At 37.5% G+C, this 12,382-nt stretch overlaps 1 protein-coding gene across 1 annotated transcript; it reads left to right on the forward strand.

Moving 5' to 3' along the window:
- The first annotated feature begins 368 nt into the window (after positions 1 to 368).
- LOC107040781 lies at positions 369 to 12,357 on the forward strand. The gene is made up of 4 exons (XM_015261011.1): positions 369 to 501; positions 6,340 to 6,508; positions 10,366 to 10,625; positions 11,706 to 12,357. The coding sequence occupies exons 2-4, from the start codon at positions 6,341 to 6,343 to the stop codon at positions 11,803 to 11,805; spliced, it is 528 nt and encodes a 175-aa protein (XP_015116497.1). The 5' UTR covers positions 369 to 501; position 6,340; the 3' UTR covers positions 11,806 to 12,357.
- The last annotated feature ends 25 nt before the right edge of the window (positions 12,358 to 12,382 follow it).

Consider the following 12,382-nt stretch of genomic DNA (forward strand, 5'->3'; position numbering starts at 1 on the left):
TGTAGCGCCTCTACACGCGGTAATATCATCACAAGATAACTGGCATTCCGCCGGTAAGCCCTCCTCCAACCCTTGCACCCTCACCCCCAAGAAAAATGCCAGAAACCCTAATCAACGAATGTAGATCAAAAGAAAATGTCCCCAATTCCTCCCCCAAGTACGACCCCCCCCCTCATCGATGTTCACAGACAATTCTAGACGACTCTATAGACGACATTGAGTAACGGGGTTATTTTTAAGTATGACCCACACCGCGATGCCCCATTGTGGAGCAACCCTTAGCCTCTGGAGTCAGGTGGGCGAGCCAGGGGGTGGTTTATCGACCGGAGGACGAACCTCCAGAGCCTCAGTATTCGCGGGACCACCATCCCGTCACAGTGGCGGGAGCCAGTGCTTGACGATTACCGATAAATTGTTTACTAAATATACCCCATCTCGGTTGGAACCATTCAGTGCTCTCGTGACCGTCTGATACTTGATAGAATCATCAAACACCTCCAAGTGAGTAAAATTCCAAACAAATCAGAACTAGAAAAAAAAATCACCTGAGGTGGCATTTTCCCTCTCAGAACCCCCGGAGAATGCCTCCCCAATATTTTCTAAACTCAATAATTCATACATCCGAACGAAGAGCCTCAAAACCCCTCGACTTTCATTCCATAAATTCATCTCACGTTCTAAATATGTACGTTGTGCGCCTCGAGGGCTAAAGTGTTTAAGGACCCTCTCACCCATTCACGCGGTGCAGCCGTTTTCGGCTGAAATGCCTCAAGGTTTTCATTAAAATTTTCCTCCCTCCCCTAAATAAGAAAAAAAAACCACCAACTCTCGGGAATATCAAAAGCCTTCATCAAAGCATTCACGAGAGCACGATAGTGTTATTAGCGAATTGCCACAAGCATTCGGATTTATTTCACGATGCCGTGAAAAAATACACCCCCTGGGGGTATTTTAGGCCACTCCAAGTCAATGCTCCAGAAGTACAGTGATCCTTGTTCTATTATCCGATAACTGTATTTACCTTTATATACCACGTAAAATCGTTTTGGAGCTGCGCCAGTTGGGGTACTGGGTTGGCCTGCCTGGTATTCACGTTATTCACGAGGGAGTCAATGAAATGCCTCGTTTAATGCGCGATTCTAATAATTATCTGAATAAAAAAAATCATAGCGACAGTTTTATTAAACATAACGTAAATAGTAATTGTGCAACGCATTCACATTTCGGGTTTTTCCACAAGAGCTTTGGTAGAAAATAATTCGCCAGTTTATTTCTGACTTTGAATGGCATTTTGATAACTCTCTTGGTATTTTCGAACTTGCAGTTCAAAGATTTTGATGTGAATTGTTGAGAATGAGAGACTGAGTGTAGTTTGTTTGAAAAAGTAAAAGGTAGATGGTAATATTGGTTAATCTTTCGAAAGTCTTTCCTAGCTGATTGGTCAGGGAAAAAATGGTAGTAATTCTCATGAAAGTGATTTTCAAGTTTTAGATAGAATTCAAGTAAATTCATGAGTTTTCAGTGCGAGTGAGATGCAAATTTCACAATTTGATTGAATTTTCAATGGAACATGAATATTCAGAAACAAAATGACATGAATTTTCAATTTTTTCCTGAATTTTCCAAATATTTTCCGGATTTTCAGATCATGTAAACAGAAAATCAATGGATTATTAGATTTTTCAGTGATAAGATTTCCTGAAATTTCAGCGGAAATAAATCATGATAAGAATTTCCGGGATTTGACACGGAAAATTCAGACGAAAATTTTTAACAGCGCATGTACAAGTGTAAAAATGTGAACATGTGTACGCATTTTCTCAAATAATGCGAGCACTTTAGTGAATATCTCTTTTTCTCACATATGAACCCATTAGAGTATCAATCGCCCAATCAATGTCCCAAAAGTTTTATTTCAAAAATTTCCTCCTAGCCCTGTATTTATTTTTTCCCCAAAATACCGCATTTCGATCGTCCGACATTCAATTAAAAGGAATATTCCAACAAAGACCTCTCGCGCTTCAAAATTATCAGTTATTTTCCTCAAACTTCTCTGCACAGAGAAAAATGTGCCAATTGCCGGAAAATTGGACGAAGTTACCGGAAAATAACTGATAAATTTGGAGCGCTTGCAGTATTTGACCTTTTACAGTGCAGTGAAGGTAAAATTATTCTCATAATTTTGCTATTCCTTTCTGCATCTAGTGGCATGGCAACCTTGATCGAAAATTTTCTGTTAAAATAACTAAAGTTCTCGCAGGAATATGACTTTAACCCGTAAAAACGTCGAATGCTGTACTTCAATCGGTCAAAATTCAGATAGGGAATGAAAATTATCATTTTCTTTTTTTGAAATTTAAAAGACAAATTTCAAGAAAAATTTCTTCACTTACAAATTCCGGAAATTAGTCCTAAAGATCATGATCTCATAAACCTCTTACGTAAATGTTTTTACACGATGATTACGAAACCTACAAGCGTCCAATGAATTCTCCTTAATTTTCCCAAGCATTGGTAGCACCCACGATTGCATAAAAACCTACTATTTTAATCGAAACGTGACTATTCCCGAGTGCATGAAATTTTCTGGCAAACATCCAAGATTTTTTCCACGGATGATGCAAAGTGAAAAGGAAATAGGGGGAATAACAAAAGAGGTGAACTCGGTGGGAGGGGGGGAGTGATGTAGATGCAACCCATTGAGGCAGTAACCGTGACACCGCAATTCAGGCCACATTATATCTCTCGTGGTAACTGCCGAGTGCTTGGACAAATAATTATGGAATGCTTGAGGCTCAATACTATCTAGTATCATCGACCCTTCAGATGTGACAATGAAACCCTTGACATGATTTCAGGGTATGGAGAAGTTTTAATTTTGTTATTATTGTTAGAGATTTGGCAGAGAAATGTCTTTTTAAAATCACTCATGATTTTGTACGTTAAATAAAACCCCTCTTTTGACATTTTTTTTATTCAGTTCAACCATATTTTTGAGGAAAATCAATGGATCTAGATATTTACAACAATGAAGATGATTTAATCACATGGAATAAATATTAATTAATTCCAAATAGAGGATTATTACATGTCCATAATTTTGTTTTCCTCATCTAAACAAATATTTCCTTTTCAACTAATAAAATCTACTGGACCAAGAAATTTTTTGTTCATATCAGCCAAAAATCATCTTCAAAATCTGACGAATATTTTTTTATCGTCATTGTTGTCTTGAATTAAATCGGTCGATTGAGCTCGACTATTCAATTTTATCGCTTGGAAATCTTCTCTCGAATTGAGTGGAAAAATTCCACCCCAGAAAGACAACAAAAAACTGTTAAAAAAAACTAAAGTTTCACCTGAATTTTCAAAATTTTTCTCAATTCTCGCGACAACTGACCTGAAATGCTCGTACTTTCATTAATTCCCCGCTCAGATGCCAACAAAACCAATAAAATACTTCTAAAATGGCATGAAATTCCCCCAGAAACGTCATTCCATGAAAAAATCCCGGATTTCCCCCGGAAAATCGAACCTAAATTTTTTTTAATGCATTTTTATTCACTCTATTTTCGTAATTTTTATCAGAAATTTTTCTCCGTGTGATGTTCAGCGTTGAATAATAGAGTGATAGAGGGTAGGTTAGTTAGTCAGTGGTACGTCCTTTCAAGCAGACGATCCGGCAGGGGGAGGGGCTACAAGAGAGAGAGAGAGAGAGGTCGCAGTGGCGTTGGCCTAGATAGACGTCGCGGGGCCGACGGCCGTTGCACCTCTCGGTTATCGAACAACCGGGGCTCGAGCTAGCGGGAGTTCAGAGACTGGCTCAGCTGGAGGACTACAACCCCATTTTACCCAGGACTCCTACCCACAACTGCAGTACTGTCAAACAATTGATTTTAATTTGCCACTCATTCTACAATATACCCCCTCTCGCCCCTCGGCCCCTCCGCCCACCGCCCCTGCCTCTTAAATACCCAGAAACATGAAGACTCGACGATATATCGAAAATAATTAATACTCGGAGTGACACAAAATAGCATTGCAATTCCACGAATCGATTTTCATTCATAATTTCGCACTTTGATATTAACGATTTGATGTAACGAGCGGAGGGGGGGGGGGGAGAGGGGGTGGGGGTGCCTAATGCGAAAGTGCTCCAGTTTCTTTACATATCAAATGACACAGATCTTGGATCAATAAAGTAGTAACAGACATCAGGACGTATATCAGCCACATATGGTCTGACTATATCCCACAACAATCTACTGAAAATCTGACGGCTCGGGTTGTTCCACTTTCTACTATTGAGCGCATGACCCGTGTTGTTGAGGTGCCCCAGGGCAGGTTTTAGAATTATCGATGTGACTCATCATGATTTATCATCGGTATGACTGATGAAATGAGGTATTATGGGGTTATTATGGTGTTGGAGAGAAGTGCGCACGGAGAAAACGCATTTGAATGGAATAAAAGCATTTATTTGAAATATTTCTTTCAATTCGACTGAATTTTTGTTGATTGTTGCTTATGAAATCGTTTATTTACTTGGATAAATAGGCCACTCATGGAGAGTACATCATTTATTGGAGTCTGATGAATGACTAATTTGATCCAGATAAAGCATTATTACATGTTAATAAATTTGTTCTCTACTACGTGCAAACAAGGATTTCGATTGTAACTGATGAAGTCTTTGTTTGGAAAAGGGAAATATTTGTTTCTATTGAATAAAAATCGAGTTCAAGTCGGAAAAGCTTTATGACAAATTATTTGAATAAAAGTGTTCGTTTGAATCTTTTCTTCATTTCGTGTAGACAAAATTTTCATTGGAAATCCATAAATTCATATAATTATTTGAATGATAATGTTTCAATTATGAAATGAATTAATTCATTGCAAATGAATGAAAAAATCCTTCATTAAAATCAAATGAAATATTCTACTGGTGCATCTTATCACTCGATTTTTCGCACTGTTTTGGTTTTGATTAGAATTTAATTTTGCATTTGTAAAGAATCCCAGAGGAAAAGCAGTTTTGATTTTCAGGGACATATCACTGATTTTCGTAAATTTATCCCCGATTATTTGGATTGTAAAATTTAGTGATTTTGTCACCAACTTTCAGTGATTATCACTAAATTTTAGAGTAATATCACTAATTTTCAATGAGTCATCTCTAATATTCAAGAATCTATCCCGAAATGTAAATGATAAATATGACTTCTATGGTGAATTAGTAAACTAGGATAAGTGTTTTTTTAAAGCGTTTTTTCAGTAAATTGCTTCCCCACAATTTGTGAAGGCGGTTTCGGAAAAATCAAATTTGGTAAAAAATGCACTTATTCGATTTTATCAATGCACAACAGACTTATGATTAAGATCATTCTAGTCAGTGTCCACTATCACCAATAATTGATTATAAATTCCTGAAAATCAGTGACATGTCCCAGATAATCAAAACATTTTTTTCCCTGTGAAGTTCACCAAAACTTCATAGATTCAGCAAGAAATGAAAACACGAATTCAGAAATATGGAAAAAATGCGGATTTATAGCTAATTTACCGTTCCTTCGGGGTGATTCATCCCTAAGAGGAGATATCTTACCCCCATCCACGGATAATCCATCGTGTCTCGACGTAAATCACCTCCCAAACGAAATTATTTCACGCCCTAGGCAAAGAAGGGTAGAACACCCTCCAAAAAACGAAAATATACCCTAATCAGGGATCGATTTCCCCCACAGTTTTTAGCGAGTTGCGCCGATATTATTTTTCACCTCGGCAGGTGAATGAAAATTTTTAATGATGTAAAATAATCTCGAAGATCCTCTTGGGTAGGTGAATAATACATTTCTGAACAGAAATAAATTAAATACGCATTTTCAACGATAGATTACCTCCTCAGATTACCCAGAAGTTCATTAAACAAATTGGATTTAATCACGTGAGCCTGAAGTAATTAAGCGTAATGAAATCTAAGCAATTACCTCTCCCGACTCTCCTAGGGTTCTCAGCATAAATACCTCAACGACTTTTTCACAAACAAGTTCCCGTGGAATACCGAAGCGCTGGTGGAACATTTCGCCAGTCCATCGAGATATTTAATCTCCTGAGAGGCAGGACCGCTAAATAAATCAAAGTGCGAGTTCACCTTCACCCCACCATTCCAATACATCGGAATTATTCTAGCACTCGGAGTTTCCTATCCCCTCTGCACGTGATTTCCAGGAAATATCTGGATTTAAGTCGAATCCAATAGCGAAATCGAAGGATTCGAAAGTTTTCAGTGAATTATTTCACTCTTTCTTGATTCATTTCTCAACTTTGGACGTTTTGCAGAATGATTACGGCGTTACCAGTGCCTTCGGTGAAGGTCTTTCACAAGACCTACTACCATGAGAAAGGCCAGAGAATTGGGAATAGTCAGCCGGGCAGTCCACTCACGGATAACGAGGCTGCACTGGCACTGATGGAGAAGGATGAACTCGAGTACTACTTTTGTGGAAAGGTAAATATCATCACAATGTTGAGAATTTTTGGTTGAAATTCACGGTATGCTTCTTAGAAATTATCAAGTAACAGATTTGAAATTGAAACGAAATTCGCAACATTTACAATTTAAATTTAGCTGCAAGACTAATTTCAAGAAATTTCTGAAAATGTTTTATGAAAAAATTAATGGAAAAAGGCAATTATAAATTTTAGTTTAATTAGTCGAATTAGAAATTGATGGAAAACTGGAATATTCAAGTAAATACAGACAGAAAAAAACATTTTTGAGTTTTAACGATTCTATGAACTTTAGGAATTTTCGGAATGTTATGAACCAGAAGAGCTTTCCAACAAAAATGTAAAAGATCAAATCTAGCTGTTGCGTTAATTTCAAAAAATTTCTAAAAGTGTCATGAAAACATCAGTAGGAGAAAATCAATGGTAAATTTTACTTTCATTAAGTTTTAATTGACTGGAAAGTGATGGAAGTCTGGAAAATTCAAGTAAATACAGAGTGACAAACGTTTTCTAGTTTCAGGGATTCTATGAGTTTTTATGAATTTTATGAAGTTCATGAACTAGAAGAGCTTTCCGACAAAAATTTGGAAGGTCTATATATCTTAATTTTTTTTTTCAATCCTCAATTTTTAGAGATTTTTGACACTAACTAAAATTACTCAAAACTTTAGGGATTCAATGACTGAAAATAAAGGACAAAATTCCTAAGACTTGGAATCATGGATTTCTTGAGGCTTCAACTTTAATTGAAAATGCGGCGTTGTTTGGTACTGAATAGACCGGCTTTGTTTAAACATTTAGATAACTTGAGAAAATCTTGTCTTCATTCTCCTCAAAATTTGGAATTTCATTAAAATTGCAGTAAAATTTGAAATTTTCGGATTTTCTCGCCTCTAAACGACTTCAATGCCCCTCTCCTGAAAATTACTACTAGTGTCCGAAAAATTTTAATTTTTCGAACCTGCCAGTATTTTTTCATGCGCTCACACCCAGAGAAATGACCCATTTGAATCTCATTAAAAGTGTTAATCTTGATATGTCTTCATTCTAAATTTTCTAATTATGAAGTAATGCTTCAATTATGCAAAATAAATAATTGATTCATTAATTTTCTTCCCAATTTTTCGTTAAAAGTACTTCGTTAATAAAACTTGTTTATATTAAAGAGTTAAACATTTCTTTAATGTAAATGCAAATGCAAACAAAAATCCATTCATTTGATTTGCACAAACAATTCCTCTGGGTGCAGTCTCAACTATAAGTAACACCGATAACTTCCTCTTGTTCAGCGCAACATCCCGCAATCCAGCATGTTTACCCACCAATTTTTCGTAGTACTCCCTCCCCGGAAAATCGTTACTCATGCCCTCCCTCGCAATCCCGTGAATGAAATTACTACGCCACTTACAATGTCCCCGGGAAAGGGGAAAATATTCGAGTCACCCACGTGACTCAAATATGTTGATCAAGCCACCCACTGAATGCAACTGGAAAAATACATTTTATGGGTAAACGTGGGTGGGTATTCAGAAAAAGGTCGAATATGTGTGCACGCCAACACAGTTTGAAATACGTTGGGCGAGGCCATACATGCGTTCCAACAAATCCAGTGACGACTTGGAGAATTCAATTTCACAGAGCGTAAATAGCGATGATTACTGGTGTCACAATTACGTGGAAAACATGTCATCCTCTTAAGTTACAACAACAAAATGCTCGGGGGAAATTATATTCCCTTTCTGATGTACTACCATCTACTGATGTGAATAATTAATTTTTAATAAAATTCCTTTTTCTGAGGAAGTCAAATTGTCATGAGCAGTGCTGCAAATTTTTGGCCAGAATTTCCGAGACATTTTTTGGGATTTTCCATCAAGTGACAGAGTTACAAAAATTTAACGGGATTTTGTCATTGAAAATTGAAAATTTGATGATGAAATCAATGAAAATTTTGAACTTCTTTTCTATTATTCCTCGAAAATCAATAGAAATCAGGAAAATTCAGGTAAACAAATTCTTGAGTGGCTGAGCCTTGAAAATTCGTGACAATGTCATATGCAGTGTTACAAATTTTTGGCTAGAATTTGTGGCAGATTTTTTATTACGTGGGGAGCATGTCATCCTCTTAAATTACAACAACAAAATACTCGGGAGAAATTATATTCCCTTTCTGATGTACTACGATCTACTGACGTGGACAAATAATTTAAAAAACAAATTTTTTTTTCTGGGCCAGTCGAATTATCATGTACAGTGTTACAAATTTTTGGCTACAATTTCCGGAACACTTTTGAATATTTCCATCAAGTTCTATGTTCTACGTGTTTGAGGCCATTCGACTTTCAATTTTTACGGGCCGTTATCCCTTTTAATCGGGAGGTTTCATTTATTAGGAGATAGATAATGTCGAAAGAAACTGGAGGTTATCCTTTTTAATTAGGATTTTTTCTTTAACAATGGGAGTTGATTGTAAAGATGATAAAATTAGAGAGAGTCACTTTCTGACTTCATTTCCATCCAGTGACAGATGTATAAAAATTTCACGCGATTTTGTGATTAAAAATTCAAAATTTGGTGATGAAATCGATGGAAACTGTAAATTTCTCACCAATTATTCCTTGAAAATCAATAGAAATCAAAAAAATTCAACGAGTTGCTCTAGAAGATGATCATATTAGTTCTGACCTTGAGCGACCTCCCTCAATAATTATCAACATTAAAAAATTAATGGAAATTCTTCCCTCTAGAAAGTAATAAATTGAAGAAAAATGAAAAATCATTAGGCGGAGTTCATCCAAGGTCATGTCCAGCATAGTCATCCTCTAAAGCAACACGATTGCTATCGAAAAAATAAATGCGTCTCTCAAGGAAATGAATATTCGGCAAAAATAATTTTTTTTTCCGTGTTAGATATATGTAATGCAATTCATGGATAGTTCTTGAAGGATTATTCTCCACGTGGCCTCTCAAGAACTTCTGAAACAAGACGAATTATCTTTTTCCGAATGAAGATCGATGTTCTAAATTTTGTGAGAATTTTTATCCTCTGTGCTAGAATATCCGATAAAACGAGTGATAATTTCCCAATGTTCTCCGACAAAGCCCGAAAAAACCTTCGTAACCAACGACGCAGTTGAGTGTTAGTGGAAAAACGATGATAGGGCTGAGTGGATTTTATCGGAGAAATCCACGATATCCATCAGTGATTCAGGGTGAGTAGGGTGAGAGAGTGACGTCGGCGGTGGGGTACGTGGGCGAGTAATTTTCCTTCTCCCTTCCGCCACTAGAAGCCACCCGCCAGTGTAGTCCAATCCACCTGTCGAGTGAAATTACTTGAGGTACGCCTGCGAGTGAAAGACGAATAGAAAACAGGGATAAAAATGTCCGACGTTTCCATTTACTCCTTTGCATAATTAAAAAGGAACAATTCAGCGGGTCACCAGAATTTTTCCTTTGTACTTCATGAGATCAGAGGAGTGCTTCTCTGTCTTTAATTGTTCGGAAACTAAAGATGGAGGAGGATATCCTCTTAAAGATATCCAAGTACTTTGGATATTTTTTTTTTGGGTGAAAACCTAGTCAACTTTTGCAGATCAACATGGTATTGAATTCGATTTATGTGGGAAAAAATATGAAATTTCATCCTTCACTGAAAATTCAATCAAAACATGAATATTCGGCATCAAATTATGCGGAATTATCACTGAATTGAAAATCAAAAAAAATATTTACATAAATTTTTCTGATTGCCAATAATTTTAGTGAACTGGAATTTTTCCAATCAGACAAAAACCGCGGCATCGAATCCCCCTCATCCCAGTCTCCTCGTTGAATAACAGCCATATTTCTCCCCAGATAAACGCTCTTCACGTGGTGGTATGTTCGCTGCTGGCAGGGGCCATTGTTCTTGTGGTTGGACTGGTTCAGTTGGCGCCCGGTGCCGAGGCTGCACAAAACTCAACAGCACTCATTGGCGGTGGATGCGCCCTCTTGTCCATTGGGGCACTCCTGGCACAGCTGAGAGCACTCTGGATAAGGAGACAGAAGGCCGCACAGAAGGATGGCACTCATCAGAGAAGTGTCACGAGTATAGACATGCTTTTAGCACAGCACAGGTAACTAACACCCTCCATATAATGCAATAACCATCACGAAAATGTCATTATCCTCTGAATGACAATTATTGAAGTTTAAAAATAATCGATAATCGGAAATTTCTCCTTTAGAGAACTGCGCAGCAGTCGCTTTCACTCGATTGGTTTCCCACGTGTTATTTCGAAATTAAAAAAAAAGTTTGATGACTCGACACTTGTTTTTCATGTCAGCACCTCAATCGTTCAATAATGGCTGCCCTCGTGGTGCGAACGGAAACGGAAATCGTGGCTATACAATAGACCTATTTCAAGAGCAAAGTGGGAAATCGTGATGATTGAAATCCAATGTTTTTTTTCTGTTAATTGTGCATTTGTATTGGAAACGAGGTGTTTTAGGGAACAATGCCAAGACTCTTTTTTATAACTAGAGTTATTTTTAACGATAAATGGATTGAACAGTTTTCTCTAAAATTACTCGTCATTGGAACGATTCGATGAAGGGTACACCTACGGAAATATACTATTCTGGCGGATATGAATGCAGAACGTGCCTTCGGTTCATTGGAAAATTAAATTGGAAAATCAATATTTTTGCACTAATTATTCACTTTTAGACATATATAATCCATCTTCTATCCATGAGAAATATCACTCCTACAGCCCGCGACTTTTAAAACTCACAGCACACGGAGAGAAATGTTCAGTAAAAAGTACGGAACTCCCAATTCACTCACCGATTGCGAAATGGACTCAGAAAATTTAGGTGACGGTATCGTAATTTTTCACAGGAGGTTCAGACAAAAATTACGGAACGCTCTGGAAAAATTCCGTGACAGTTCCGTAAAATTTCCTACAACTACAATTCGCTCCGAAATTACGGAAAAGATACGTAATTTTTATTGAATATTTCTGTCCGTGCAGCCTTAAATCGTCGTCCCCTTAAATCCTCCTGCCGCTTCGCAACTGAAATCGTTAATCCCAAGCTATTGTCTATCAAAAACGTACCCCTCCACCCCACTCAACCCCTTGCTCTATAATTAACTCCCCTCCAACACGCATATCAAGAATCCCCTAACCACCCTAAACTATTCATTTCCCCAGGGACTTCACCGTCCTAACACCGGACGAACTCGAGGATCTCGTGGGCCGACCCACCCCAGCTCTTGAAAGCAAAATTCGTAAACAAGGTCACAATACCTAGGTATTGCAAGCCTCGAAAAGGGTAACATCATCATCACCCTGTGCAACAACACCCTCATCGTTATCCTCGTCATCCGCATCACCCGGTACCAGCTCCTCCATTCTCTACACGCATCGTTACGACTCACGTGAGCACAGTCTTGTCTGAGAATAAACGTACGTAAACACCTGTGAATAAAATCCACACTTGATACGTCAAAGATGTCAAGGACTCGAGACACTAGACCATTTATCTGAGGAGAATGTTTTCCGAATGTACTGGTGGTTCAAAGAACACATCCACAACGTCATCGTTACCGTGAACAATTCAACTTGGAGAAGTCCAATTGAATCATAAATAATTGATAAAAAAACTAAGGAATTTGACAATTTAAATTGATGATAATTTCGTCGAGCATAAGTGAATTAGATTTTTAATCATTAAAAGTGTAATATTATTTTCATGGAATTGTCGACGAGGCGTGTCCTTGAAGGACCAATAATGCGCATTTACTTCTGGCGTCAATGTGTTCGAATTGTAAACATTATCTTGTAATTCCTGGGGAATACGAGTTGATCGAATTCATCTGGGGGGGGGG

This window comes from Diachasma alloeum, unplaced genomic scaffold (genome assembly GCF_001412515.2).
Source record: "Diachasma alloeum isolate Michigan unplaced genomic scaffold, Dall2.0 Dall_scaffold_00343, whole genome shotgun sequence".
Taxonomy (NCBI): Eukaryota; Metazoa; Arthropoda; class Insecta; order Hymenoptera; family Braconidae; genus Diachasma; species Diachasma alloeum.